The 15,665-nt window shown below is 33.2% G+C and overlaps 1 protein-coding gene across 4 annotated transcripts in view; it reads left to right on the top strand.

Moving 5' to 3' along the window:
* Nucleotides 1–15,665, top strand: part of LRP1B (LDL receptor related protein 1B) — a 2,479,914-nt gene that overhangs the window by 2,201,651 nt on the left and 262,598 nt on the right. For all 4 annotated transcript variants that reach the window (XM_074215080.1, XM_074215079.1, XM_074215078.1 and 1 more), the window contains one exon: nucleotides 1,518–1,637. In XM_074215080.1, the coding sequence (XP_074071181.1) occupies nucleotides 1,518–1,637 (120 nt within the window). The remainder of the gene's footprint in view (nucleotides 1–1,517; nucleotides 1,638–15,665) is intronic.

The following is a 15,665-nucleotide window of genomic DNA, read 5'->3' as shown; positions in this document are numbered from 1 at the left end:
TAAAGTGGAAAGTTCACTCTTAAAAATATAGTGTTTTAAAAGATTTTCTCCTTGGAACTATTCAGTAGACTTGTCCTGCTAATAGTTGCTTTTTTTAAGGTCCAATATTCCATTCAAGGGTTTGGGTGGTGGGGAATAGGAATTTGAAAACTGAGAAATCCATTTTTTAATTAGAGAAACATTCCAAAAAAGTCCCCATTTGTTCAAGAATTGCATTTTTACTATGTTAGATGAAAGGTGATAGTCTATTCATATTATTTACTCCGATCTTCCAAATCAATTTTATCATTTGTTACATGGGCCAAATATTCCTTTAATGTATATAATATGAAAAAAAGGGGGGCAGCTAGGTGGCGTAATGGATAAAGCACCGGCCCTGGAGTCAGGAGTACCTGGATTCAAATCTGGTCTCAGACATTTAATAATTTCCTAGCTGTGTGGCCTTGGGCAAGCCACTTAACCCCATTTGCCTTGAAAAAAACCTAAATATATATGTATATATATATATATATATGTATATATATATATATATATAATATGCTTATAAAATAAGTAAAATATGATTCATCAAATGGGAAATATTTTAATATTGACTCTGAGTTACTAAGTATAATTATAAAATGTCTTGGGAAATAATATTCTAGAAGTTTAAAATAGAATTTCATACAAAAGGGATTTTCCCCTTAATTCACTTTGAAACAATAAGTAAAATTAAATTGCTTTCGTCTGTATATTGCTTCATCTTTATCTCTATTCCCTACCTAAAAACAAATCTAAACAAAATGGAAAATATTTCCTTTCCCCCAAAATGCTGTCAAATGTCACAGACACTTTTTTTGAAGTTTCCAACTATCTACAAAACTGTTGTCAACAGTTTCTGTCTCACTGAAGCTTTATTTTATTACTTTAGAACTTTTATCAGTAAATAATGTTCAGTCATCCAGCAATTTGATTAAGATGGCCCATACAGAATAAAGTCAGTACCTGTTCTTTATGGTTAGTCATTCTAGAAGCCAATCTATTAAACTTGGATTTGTGATGCAGTTTACAGTCAGAATTTTTCTTTCATCCCTTCTTCTCCAGTCCTTTGGACACAATTCTAGAGATTCTGCTAGCAGGTTATATTCCTCTTATTTCCCTAAAGCTTCTGAATGTTAAAACTGTCCACATTAATTAACTTCATTTAATAGAATTTCTTCATTTCCTCTTTTGTTGAACAAAATGAACAAGCAAATTATGAAATGTCACAAATGTTTTAACCTTGCTTTATTGATTTCCATTCATCAAACACAATAACTATGAAGATTTTTCTATTAATTATCACTAAAAAGAGAAAACAGTCTCTGTCTTTCATAGGAAGAAAATATTAGGAAAAAATCATGAAAAAATATAATTTACCTTCAGAACTATTTTATTAAGAGCTAATATATTCCTTATTAACATTTTTGAACAAATTTGAATATTTTATTTAAAAGATTATTTATGAATAGAGCAAAATATAATGTTTTCCTTTAAAGCGGAAAATAGCTGTTCACCAGACTACTTCCAATGTAAAACTACCAAACACTGCATTTCTAAGCTGTGGGTTTGTGATGAGGATCCAGACTGTGCTGATGCATCAGATGAGGCCAACTGTGGTAAGTACGATTATACTTATAAAATTTATCGATTCCAAGTATGGTATTAGCTTTTGAAACTGTTTAGTACCTGATCCTGCTGAGGCTACCACAGTTGTTTGTTTTTTTTTTTTGACTCATGTTCATGTCTGTATCACATAGAAAAATAAGACACAAAATAAGAGTCATACATTTAACCCAAGATATTTTAACTCAGAATGGCATAATCATAAAGAAGACTGGAATAGGAACGTGATGAACCATACAAAGGAACTATTGTTTTGGAAAAAAATAACTTAAGGACTGCTCCATTGCAATGTTCCTGTGTAGAAGAATTAGTGATTTCTCAAATTCCAAGTACAGTTTTTTTTAAAGATTAGTCATTTATGACTAATCCAGCTCTTTTGTTGTAATGTAACTATCTTATTCTCTACTGCTGAAAATGAAAGTGACCATAGTAAAATGAACATTTATCTGAAATAATTTCATTTTTATTAAAATTAAATTGTTTATAATAGCATATCTTAATCATTGCAGAATAATAGAGAATATTCATCTTTATATTTTAAATATATTTGAAAATATTAAGTAAGATGACAAGGAAATTCTCCAATATTCAAGAAGTATGCATGGTACCTTTATTTATTTATAGTTTAAAATGCTGGATTAGTTATGGTCAGGGATATAAGCATAAATAGAATGTAATCTCTCACCTAAAATAGTTTACAAACTTGACTTTTCTTTTTTGCTTGGTCAGAAAGGTTGGTTACACATATAACTTCAACAATGGACCTTCCAAAATTCTTCTCATTGAACACTCTGTTATTGCATAGAGTTTCAATTATGCTAACAAATTGTTTGTTTTGTTTTGTTTAGAAATTCAGTTCAGTAACCCAAAATACAGTTTAAAAAAAAACAACTAAAATGCAATTCATTTGAACCATAACAACATCCATCCATTCATCCATCCAGTTATCTATCTATCTATCTATCTATCTATCTATCTATCTATCTATCTATCTATCTATCTATCTGAGTAGTTTTAATGTTTTCTCCTATTTATGTGACACAGAACATATAGTAATATCTATATGAAGAAAACAGAGGCTACCATATCTTGTTAAAAGCATTCCAGTGAAGCTGCCACATCCAACCTTCATGTTCACCATAATTTGCCACACTTTATCCACTGCAGAATCATGATAAAGATTATTTATAATAAATATACTGAGAAGTTTGCTGTTATACCACTTTGAATTTTTAACACACTTAAGCATAAGTAAATAATTTTCTAGCAACTATGTAATGCCATCTATTATATCCCAAATTTCTATTTTTATTTCTATTTATGTGGACATAACCAAATAAAAATAGGAAGACCTAAAACCTATGTGATTCAACCACTGACAAATGTTCCTATGAGCTATGGATCAAAAGAAACTATGAAGTACAAGTTAAGTAAATTGTTTCCTAAGGCTAATTACCTAATATTTCTTAGGCTCACTATAGGATTTCTTCATACTTATGATTTATTTTAGTCATTAGGGGTATGGGGTTTTCAAGAACTAGTTTTCAAGGACATATTTTTTTTTATTCCAAATTTTCATGAAACAAATGGTAATTATTTTCTTTCTTTTTTTGAAAAAGGAAGCAAAATTTACTTTATTAATAAATCCCACTTAAAATGTTGGTGTTTCCAAAGGCAAATTAACTCCCCTTAATAGATAACTTTGCTAAGCCATTATTTTATCATATGTAGAATGTTCATATTTGTGATACTATAATTTGACTTTTTATTCTACTTCAATTACAATTTATATTTTAAATGACGAGTTGCCAAGAAATGCTTTTTTACCATTATGCCATGTACAGGTTAAAAATTTCCTTTCTTTTAGAATGCAATCTTTAACTAAATCTTTTGTCAGAATGTTTCCTTTCTATCAATTTTCTCTAAATTATAGCTGTTCCAGTTCATTTGTGGAAGATAAAATAAATTTCACTGCCAGGATTAAAAGATTTACCTTACATAAGACACTCTTCTTTCTCATTCCAGAAAAAAATATTAGCTTTTGCAATTATAACAAAATAATACAAAATTATTTCACATATTCCCTTTATCCTTCTCATTTGTTGGTTCTTCATTCCCTTCAAGACATGTCAAGGAAGGTAATTCCTAAGTTTCTGTTCTATACTATCATCTTTTCTCATTCTACATAATTTCATTTGATAATTCCACTTATTTTGACAACTTTAATTATTATATATATATGCAAGCAAACAATGTCCACCACCACTCCCCCACCTCCCTCCTGATACTTCAGTTTCAAGTTACCAAAGGGTCACCTCTATCTATAGACCTTATAGCATCTCATGTTCCATATGTGTGAAACTATGCTTAGATACCCCCCCAACCGAACCTGCTGTTTCTTCTAACTTTATTTTTGTCAGAATCTCTCCCATTCTGCTAGTTTTCCATTTCCAAACTCTTCATTTTACTATATCCAATCAATAATTATGGTGGTGTAGTAGCTAGAGCTAAGTGCATGGGATACTGTATTTGTATATAGGAAGATGTAAGCTTGAATTCTTCAGATATTTAGAAGCTATATAACCATCTGGGTCTTAGTTTCCTCATCTGTAAAAATTCAAGAGAAAATTTGATGACTTTTAAACTCCCTTCCAACTCTAAATCTGATCTTCAATCCTGCTATTTTTAATTGATATTTATTTTCGCTAATTACTTATTATGAAAGTTTTTCAACATTCATTCACATGCCTATGCATATTTAAGTTACATGATTTCCTTCCATTCTCCTTTCCCACCCACCTCTCCCCTCAGTTTGGAACAGTCCCGTGAATAATGTACATACTCATTTATATTTAATATATTTACAGATGAGTTATTTTTGGTATGAGGAATTAGGATTAAGGGAAAAGAAAGCTATCCATGAGATAAGAAAGAAATACATGACAGAAATTTTTAAAAAGTAAGTACAGTATTCATTCAGATTCTGGAGGGTTTGGGTTTTTTGAAATTTTCTTTTGTTTTGTTTGTTTTGTTTTTCTTCCTCTGGATGGGGATATCATTGTCCATAACTGGTGTCCTAGGGTTGTCCAAGTCTCTGAACAGTTGATAGCAGCTGCTTTCATAAAGGTTAATCAATTCACAATGTTGTTGTTATTGTGTGTGATGTCTCTTGGTTCTGTTTCCTTTGTTCATCATCAACTCTTGTAATTCATTTCATGCTTCTTTAGAGTCTGACTATTCATGGTTTCTTATAGAACAATAATAACATTCATATATTATAACTTGTTCTGCCATTTCTCAATTGATGGGCATCCCCTCAATTTCCAATTCTTTGCCACTTCAAAAAGAACTGCTATGAATAATTTGGAATACATGGGGCCTTTCCTATTGTTAATTTTTTTTAATTTTTAAAAATTTTTTAAAATTAATTTTCATTTTAAAGATTTTATTTCTTTTGAGTTCTACAATTTTCCCCCTAATCTTACTTCCTTCCCTTCAACCCCCCACAAAAGGCAATTTGCCAGTCTTTATATTGTTTCCATGGTATACAATGATCCAAATTGAATGTGATGAGAGAGAAATCATATCCTTAAGGAAGAAAAAAAGTATAAGATATAGCAAGATTACATAATAAGATATCAGGTTTTTTTCCTAAATTAAAGGTAATAGTCCTTGGTCTTTGTTCAAACTCGAATATTCTTTCTCTGGATACAGATGGTATTCTCCATAGCAGATAGCCCTAAATTGTCCCTGATTGTTGCATTGATGGAATGAGCAAGTCTATCAAGGTTGATCATCACCTCCATGTTGCTGTTAGGGTGTACAATGTTTTTCTGGTTCTGTTCATCTCACTCAGCATCAGTTCATGCAAATCCCTCCAGGCTTCCCTGAATTCCCATCTCTCCTGGTTTCTAATAGAACAATAGTGTCCCATAATATACATATACCATGGTTTGTTAAGCCATTCCCCAATTGTAGGACATGTACTTGATTTCCATTTCTTTGCCACCACAAACAGGGCTACTAAGAATATATTTTTACAAGTGATATTTTTACCCTTTTACATCATCTCTTCAGGGTATAGACCCAGTAGTGGGGTATGGATGGATGGATGGATCAAAGGGTATGCACATTTTTATTGCCCTTTGGCTATAGTTCCAAAATGCTAACCAGAAAGGTTGAATGAGTTCACAGTTCCACCAACAATGTATTAGTGTCCCAGATTTCTAACATCCCTTCCAGCATTGATCATTGTCCTTTCTGGTCATATTGGCCAGTCTGAGAGGTGTGAGGTTATACCTCAGAGATGCTTTAATTTGCATTTCTCTAAGAAGTAATGATTTAGAGCAATTTTTCAAATGACTATGGATCTCTTTGATCTCCTCATCTGTAAATTGCATATTTACAATTTGCATAGGATTCACATATCCTATGACCATTTGTCAATTGGGGAATGATTTGTTTATTAAAAAATTTGACTCAATTCTCTGTATATTTTAGAAATGAGTCCTTTGTTAGAAACACTAGTTGTATAGATTATTTTCCAGTTACTACATTTTTTTTTATCTTAGTTACAGTGGTTTTGTCTGTGGAAAAGCTTTTTAATTTAATGTAATCAAAATCATCTAGTTTGTTTTTAATGATGTTCTCCATCTCTTCCTTGATCATAAACTGATTCCCTTTCCATAGATCTGACAGATAAACTATTTCTTGATCTTTTAGTTTACTTATAATATTTTTTTATGTCTAAATCCTATATCCATTTGGATCTTATCTTGGTATAGAGTGTGAGGTGTTGGTCTAATCTAAGTTTTTTCCATACTAACTTCCAATTTTCCCAGCATTTTTTATCAAAGAGAGAGTTTTTATCCCAATTGCTGGACAATTTGGGTTTATCAAACAGCAGATTACTATAATCATTTCCTGCTATTGCACCTAGTCTATTCCACTGATCCACCACTCTGTTTCTTAGCCAATACCAGTTTTGATGCTTTGATTGATGCTTTATAATATAATTTTAGATCTGGTAGGGCTAAGCCACCTTCTTTTGCACTTTTTTTCATTAAATCCCTGGAAATCCTTGATTTTTTATTTCTTCATATGAATTTAATTACAACTTTTTCTAACTCATTAAAGTAATTTGCTGATGAGGTATTTTACATTTTCTTCTATTTTTTTTTTATTTTGTTTAAAGGACTCTTGCTATCTCATGAAGTCTTTAATTTCCACTAACTCCATTCTTTATTTTAGAGCATTTTCTTCATTTACCTTTTGCAAATCCTTTCCCAATTGTTCAATTCTATTTTTGCAAAAGTTTTCCATTTGACCAATTGAAGATTTGAGAGAATTGTTTTCTTGTTGCAAGGTGTTAATTTTCTCTCCCAAATTTTCCAATTGATTTTTAAACTCCTTCCTTATTTCTTCAAGAAAGACTTTCTGTGCTGGAGACCAGATCATAATCTCCTCAGGGGTTCTAGGTCTCTCTGGGTTAGTGTCTTTTCCTTCCAAGAATTCTTCTATGGGCCCTCCTTTGCACTGGCCTTTCTTCATTATCCTAAGAACTTGTGTTGGGTGAGGGGCTGGTTCACGGAGGTTTGGTGTTGGGATCCCTAGAGGCTTTGGTCACTGAGTGTAACATTTCAAGCTGGCCAGTACATGGTGCTAGAGGTTTTGCTCACTGAGTGTAATATCTCCAACCGGCCAGTAGGGGGTTCTGGTTGCTTTCTCTGGAGTGTCTGTGACCTTGATTGAGACCCTCTCCCTTGGCCTGGAGGGAGTGGTTGAAGCTGTTGAATACTTTTATCTTTGATCAATGGTGGGCTCTACCCTGAGGTGAGGCGATCACTCTCCCTATGCACAGCTGAGGTGGCTCTGCTGCTCACACTTTTGCCTGGGGCAGAGAGTGGGTTGTAATTGTGTTTGTTCTGGGAAGAGGCTTCAGCTGAAATGAAGTTACTGACTCTGAGTTCCTCCTGACCAGAGGGGCCCAGGGATCCTTGTCTGCAGCTCTCCTGCACCCACAACCAATGCCTCTGCTCCCTCCTTGGCCAAGGCCCCATGACTGACCAGGCTCTAGCCTCCCCACTGATCAAGGCAGTCTGATTCTCAGGCCCTCAGGCTTCCAGGCTCCAGTTCCTCTGCTAATCAGGCTAATCCAAGGCTAATCCAGGCTCCCAGGCTCTCATTAGTCCCATGCTCCTGGCAGAGTCCATTCTCTGTGCTGGGATTCACCCAAGATCTTGGAAGACAAATCCTGAGGTAGATGTTCTTCTCCTGGCTTTTCTTTCTGGGTTTTATAGATAGGATTTCTGTTAAGAGGTTTGTTTCATATTATATATGAGAGAAGATAAAGAGACTTTAGCACCTTTCTTCTCTTCCATCTTGGCCAGAAGTGTCTCCCTTTCCTATTTTTTATGATTTCGTCTGCATATAGGTCTAGAATTGCAATTGTTAGATCAAAGTATATAAATAGTTTTATTACTCCTAATAATTCCATTAATTCTTAATTCCTATTCTTAATAGGAATATTCACAAAGTTCACATAAGATTCTGACCTTTACTTTTCTATTCCAGGAATAGGAATTCTTAGTTCCTGTTCTTAATAGAAATAGTTCCATATTGCTCACCAGAATGATTGAAACAGTTCACAACTCCACCAACAATGTATTAATTTCCCAGTCCTCCCACAACCTCTCCAACATTGATCATTTCCCCTTTCTATCATCTTAGTCTATCTGATAGTTATGAGGTGACACCTCATTGTTGTTTTAATTTGTATTTCTCTAATCAATAATCATAGCTTTAATTTCTTCATGTCTGTTAATATCCTTTGAAGTTTTTATATATTGGGGAATGACTTGTGACCTTATAAATTTGATGCAATTCTCTGTATATTTTAGAAGTGAGACCTTTCTCAGAATCCATAGCTATGAAAACTGTTTCCCAGCTTTCTGTTTTCCTTCCAATTTTGGTAGCATTGGTTTTATTAGTCCAAAAACTTTAATTTAATATATTCAAAATCATACATTTTGCAATTTATAATGTTCTCTGTTTCTTCTTTGACCATAAATGTGTCCCTTTTTACAGTTCTAATAGAGTATTTCTTGGTCTATTCATTTATCTATGGTGTCACCCTTTATTGTCTAAATCCTGTACCCATTTTGAACTTATTTTGGTATAGGGTGTGAGATGTGGGTCTATGCCTGTTTTTTGCCATACTATTTTCCAGTTTTCCTCAAAATTTTGTCAAATAATGAGTTCTTATCCCCAAAGTTAATGTCATTGAGTTTATCAAACAGTAGATTACTGTAGTCAGTTACAACTGTTTCTTTTGAACCTATCCTAATCTACTGATCCATTACTCTATTTATTATCCAGAACCAGGTAATTTTGATGACTAGTGCTTTATATTATAGTTTTAGATCTGATAGAGTTAGGCTACCATCCTTTACATTTTTTTCATCAGTTTCCTCCATATTTTTGACCTCTTGTTGCTCCAGATGAATTTTGTTACAATTTTTTCTAGCTCAGTAAAATAGTTAATTGGCAGTTTGATTAGTATGGTACAATCCCATTAATTTTACATCCACAAAGGCATTTTTCCCCCTCCATATTCTCCTCTCTATTCATACTAGTACCTTTCTAGAACTGGTATTTATTTCTCCATTCATGGACAGTTTTTAAAACTTTTAAATAGATCTTTCTTCTTCCATTATGATTCTAATCCTTCCTTCCTATGTTTCATAGTTTAATGACAATCTGTCTAATGAATAAATAGGATTATGTAGTTCCTCTACTTCAAAAATCTTGTAACTCTATGTTAGTCTACTATCCCAGTTCCCATTAATATTCACACTCCTTTGTTAACTTTCAAGACCTTTCATAGTTTGCGGCTATGGTTCTTTTCCAGACTGATCAGACATCATCCCTCTCAATGTACTATATAGACCAAACTAAATAATTCTGTTATGCCTTTGGTGGGCACACCTTTTCATGGCTCCATGCTTTTGTTCATGCCTTTCCTTGTTTCCTCTTCCTGGAAAGATCCCCCCCCCCCCACCTTGGCCTGTTTTATTTTTTCAGTTCACTGAGAATGTTAACATTTCTAGGATGTATTTTCTTCTTCCCTGTCAGCAATAACTTGGACTTGATAACACTGGTTTTCAGTAATCCTATAAACTTCCCTTATAATAGTTTACATTATTTCCCCCCTACTGATCCTGGAAAATAAAGGTCAGAGTCTTATCTGAACTTTGTCCTTCTCCCACCTAGCATGCAAAATTTAAGTAAAAATGCAACAGAATTTGAACAGAATACTATGTTAGGTACCAGCAACATAAAAAGTTTATAGATAATGCATAGTGATTTTCCAGCATACTAAATTAAACAACATTTTATTATATTGAACCTTTTCTTATTTGCTCATTTGCTTTAATTAAATGAGAATGAGGAGCATGAGTGGAATCTTCAAGATGTTTAATAAGCGGCCAACTGTTTGTTCATATTGAAACTGCTCATCCTATTAGTCATAAGTTCTGTAAATGAAACTCTTTCATTGAACAAATATTTTATTTGAATGCATCAATAGCTTTTTCTTTAATTTTATTTGTTTCATGAGCTAATATTACTAGAGTGAAAGTAATTGTCTTAATCCCTGGGAAACAAATGCTATTTCTTAGGCTATTGGGTTTTACAGATGCTTCCCTTGAGACACTGCCTCCAAGGTTAATATATTCCTGAGACGTGGTGCAGATATTTTGTAAATTTGTCTTTGAAAAATTATTTAGGCTCTTATGATGCATTTTTAAGGCTTTTCCCATGAATTTTCATTGTTGCTGTTGTTATTCTAAGCATTGCCTAATGTCTCATATAAACTTAAAAGTGAGAATTTATGGGATTTGAATTATCATATAAAAAGACATTCGGTCAAGGTGTTGTTCCTCTTGTTCATGTTCGTGTTCTCCTTCTGATTTATGTCCACTTTATGTATTATCAAACTAAGTTTTAGCCATGTTATAGCATAAAAACATCTAAGATCTAACATACATCCCATGCCAGTGACCCATCAGTTGATTTCCTAAACCAGAGCCAGTTCCTAGGGTCCTTGAGACTTCTACAGTTTATATAGACCAGCAGTACCCATTAAGTCACCAAATTCTAAAATTCACAAAACACAAAGCACCTCTCTACCAAATCAGAGAGCCTGGCTCTTGGCCTCGGACAGGACACACGTAATTAATAGTTACAAGTAAGACGAGAGATATTCAGTTACATAGTTACCATCCTGCCAAACTTTTTCCATTCAATATTCAGAATAACAATCTTTTGAGAAAAATGATCATTTTGAAGCCACCCATACATACATTATTGTGTATGAGGTATCAGATGGCTTTCATGACCAAATTTTTACCTAAAGAAGTGTAGCTGTTTACTGAAACCCCGAGTCACCTTTTGACCTCACTGTGTAACATGAATAATCCATATTAAGTAGTAAGAAAGTCTCATTATTGATTTTGCAGCAATAGTAGCAAGAGCATAGATGGTCATGTCACCCTGTCATATTTTCCAAATATGTTCCATTATGTATTGTTCTATAATATTCTCCCAAAATTAGGTATCTTTCACCTTAATTTTAAGAAAGAAATATTTATAACAATTAGAGAGATATAAAAAAGTATAGAATGGGTAAAAGTCAATTCCCTTTTAATTTTTGTAGGTATATATATTCATATGTAGATAAAGAGCTAGAATTACTTTCAAAATAACTTAAATCAACAATTTTCAAAATTTTTGTATCAGGACATCTTTATGCTATTAAAAATTATTGAGAACCCTCCAAAAGAGCTTTTAATTGACTTAAATCAATCAAAATTTAATCTATTAAAATTAAAACATGAAATATTGTGTAAAAATATATATTCTGATAATACCCACTCTGAGAACAACAGTTATAGACCAATTCCTTCATAATCAAATCAATACTATCATTACTCTTAAAAAGGGTGTGCCAATCTACTTCCCATGGTCACACTCATCATATATATAGCTTTTCTAGAAAAATCACTTCTACCTGGCCACCACTTCCCATTGTTTCTTCCCATTAGATGGGAAACTCCTGAAGGACAAGAATTTTCTTTGCTTTTGTTTTTCCAAATGCATAACATAGTATTGGATACATAATAAATGCTTAATTCACCCATTTTACATGAGTAAACTGGGACCCAAAAATTAAATAACTTGTCAGCAGTCTAAATTAGTCATTAGTAGAACCAGGATGTAACCATTTGGATTTTCATTTTGGGAAGGAATGAAACTGGATGATCACCAAAGTCTTTTACAAAGCCAGCATTCTATAGTTTTAGTTACAACACTCAACACCTACCAGATATATGTGGCTGCTGAGCACCCCAAGTCCATAATTTCAAAAGGCCTTGAAACAATATTGAGTACACAGATTTGATACAGAAAGAGGGATTCAATCAAATTTAGCTATCATATATTTGACATAGTATTGGGGAACCTGTGTATATAATACTAAAATCTCATAGCTATACAGAATTTTAAGGATTACAAATTGCCAATCTCACAGACTATAAAGTAGGCATTGCAAATATCATTTTCTCTTGAATATCAAGCAAGATTCTCCCCTGCTGATATATATTTATCCCTTCATTCTGCTTTCCACATTTTTTCTCTAAGACTGATAAACAAATCACTATTACATTTTCCCCTTAGAAGAATATGATAACCTCTGCCCTATAATTCTTCTCAGAATCCTTTTGATTCTGAGTTGTAAACTACTTCAAAAGACTAAAGCTATTTTCTCCAATGAGTTTCTGTTCATTCATACCTATCCAGGCCAGCCTCTCCTCTTTGAGTGTTGCTCTCCTCTTCTCTACCCTTTTATTATCTTCACTGGAACCCCTATTCTATTGTTCATAAACTGACCTTTATATTAAACCTGTAGCATTCAGCCCAACCCCACTTCCTGGAAATTACTTGTATATAAGGATTTTATATCAACTTGTGTGTGTGTGTGTGTTTGTGTATTGTTTCTTGCAATAGTAAAGTCACTGAAAGCTGGGAATTTTTTCTTTTTATCTTTCTCAGTACCTCGAAAATATAATAGGCATTAAATAAATGCTTGTTGAATGAAAAATTTATTTTTCAAATGAATACAATGCAGTTTAGCAAATGAATTGCCCAAAACAGTCAAGTGGCAGAGCTAGAATTCAGACTCTAGTCCTTTGATTCTAAGTCTGTACTTTAAGCTATATGTGTGTGTGTGTGTGTGTGTGTGTGTGTGTGTGTGTGTGTGTGTGTGTGTGTGTATGTGTGTGTAGTTATATAGTTATGGCTTCCTTCAAAATGGACATTTGGGAAAACTGAAATTTAGAAATAGAAATTGCATTCACTTATAGTTATATCTTCCCCATCACAATTTTGCCATACTGCAAGTTGACATAAGAAATTAAATTGAGATTTTGGAGGAAGTTTTGTAGAAACTGAAGATATATATGAAGGACAGCAGATAATTCAGGAAAAGTTTAGAAACTCAGAAATGCATAAAATATGTATACTATTGTATGATATCAACATCTTTATATTTTAATACCATAATTCAGACTTCTCTGGTACAAAGAAAAGGACAAAATTTATGCAGATTTTCCAGACTGAGGAGACACTGAACCCCTAAACCCCTGATGTGGAAAGGATAATTGTATAATTCTCTTGTTATGCCTCTTTCTACCCCACTTTTGGAGTCTTTTAGGGTTAAGTGGCTTGCCCAGGCTCACACATCCAATAAGTGTCTAAGACTGGATTTGAATTCAGTTCCACCCTGATTCTAGGACTGTTGTTCTCACTGTACCACCTAGTTGCTTTTATTTTTATTAACTACACTTGATATCCCATAAAGAATGACAGCATTACATTTTGTAAGTTATTCATCCTCCTTTTGAAATTAACTTTTGATGCCAGTAGAAAATGTAGTGCTGATGCTTTCCTGGCTATCCTTCTTAGAAAGAGCTTTCTGGGAATAAGAGATTCATTGCCACCCTAGATTGAAGGAGTTGATTGTTTTATTATGAATGTCCTGTAGAACAAAATAATTCACTCAGAATCCTTATTGTCATCTCCTCTACCAAACTGGCATTTCTTGTTCTAAGGCAACCTAAGTCTAATGTAATGGATAATTTTCTGTTCCCACTTTTTTATTGTGAGTTAGTTGGATATGATTTGTTTGGTTGAGACAGATAATGACTTTGTGTTCATTGATATCAGAGTGATTTTTTAATTCTGGATCCAATTTTCTCTTTTTTAAAAATTTCTTTAGTAATTTATTTCTTGGCAAGTAAATCTAAAAGCAATTTTTAACATTAATTTTTAAAACTTTGAGTTCTAAATTCTTTCCCATTGTTCCACCCACCCCCACTGAGAAAATAAGAAATTTGGTAATTTATAAATGTGTAGTCATGAAAAACATTTCCATTAGAGCCTTGTTGTAAAAGAAAACATAAACTCTCCCTCCCTCCCCTCCCAAAAGAAATCTCAAGAGAAGTAGGGGAAAAGAAAAGATAGTTTCAGTCTGTATTCAGTTCTTTCTTTGGGGCCGAATTGTATCTTCATCATAAGTCCTTCAGAGTTGTCTCTGGTCACTATATTGCTGAGAGAAGCTAAGTCATTCACAACTGAACATCATAAGATTTTGCTGTTACTTTCTGCACAGTACATTTCTCAACTCATGTTAAGTCTTCCCAAGTTTTTCTAAGTGCATCCTACTCATCATTTCTTATAGTAGAACATCATTTCCTCATAAACATACAACAGTTTGTTCAATCATTTCCCAATAGTTGGGTATTCTCTTTAATTTCCAGTTCCTTGCCACCAGAAAAGAGCTGATAGGAATATCCTTGCACATATAGGTCATTTTCCATTTGCTTTTTCATCTCTTTTGGAAAATAGACATAATAGCAGTATTGTAAGGTCAAAGGATATTCATTGTTTTATAGTCCTTTGAGCAGTTTGAAACTGCTCTATAGAATGCATTCCAACAGTGCATTAAGTGTCTCATTTTCCCTACATCCCTTTGTTTCCTATATCCCGACTCCAACATTTGTCATTTTCCTTTTTTGTCCCATTAACCAATCTAGTAGGTATAAGGCATTAGCTTAGAATTGTTTTAATTTGCATTTATTCAATAAATGAGTTAGAATATTTTTAAATTATGGCTATAGATAGCATTGATAACCTCATCTCAAAACTGTTTATATTTTTTGACCATTTATCAATTGCAGGGTGACAATTATTTCCCAGATTTGACTCAGTTCTATATATTTGAAAAACAAGACTTTTATCAGAGAAACTTGCTCCAAATTTTTTCCCAGTTACCTCTGTTAACTCTATTTCCCTCCATCCTATCCCCCCTGTTTATTCTAATCTCTTTTTTATTTTGTCCTTTCTCAAAAATATTTGGATTATGACTACCTCCTCCCACAATCTGCCCTCTTTCCATCAACTCCCTTCCTCCAAGCATTTCACCTCCTTCTTTCCTGTAGGGTAAGATATCTATCTTAGAAATAGAAATCTTTCTATACACAATTGAGTAAGTATCTGTATTATTCCCTCTTTGCGTCAATTCCGATGAGAATAAAGTTCACTCATTTTTCTCTCATCTCCCCCTCTTCTACTCCAATGCCAACAATTTTCTTACCTTTTGTTAATGAGATAATTTACCCCAGTTCTATATCCCTGTTTCCCTTTCTCCCAAAACATTCCTCTTTCACTCCATACTCCTTCTAATTACCCAAATAATGAAAAAGTTCTTGAATTACTAGTATCATCTTCCCATGTAGGAATATGACCAGTTCAATATCATTAATTCCTTTATTATTGCCCTTTCCCATTTACCTTTTTATGCTTCATTTGAGTCTCTTATTTGTAGATCAACTTTTCTAGTTGGCTCTTTTTTTTTAATCAGGAAAGTTTGAAAGTTCCTTATTTCTTTGAATGTCTACTAAAAG

The sequence above is a fragment of the Macrotis lagotis genome, chromosome 1 (genome assembly GCF_037893015.1).
Source record: "Macrotis lagotis isolate mMagLag1 chromosome 1, bilby.v1.9.chrom.fasta, whole genome shotgun sequence".
NCBI classification, from domain to species: Eukaryota; Metazoa; Chordata; class Mammalia; order Peramelemorphia; family Peramelidae; genus Macrotis; species Macrotis lagotis.
The sequence above is the reverse complement of the archived record's forward strand: the minus strand, read 5'-3'. Positions and strand labels throughout refer to the sequence as shown.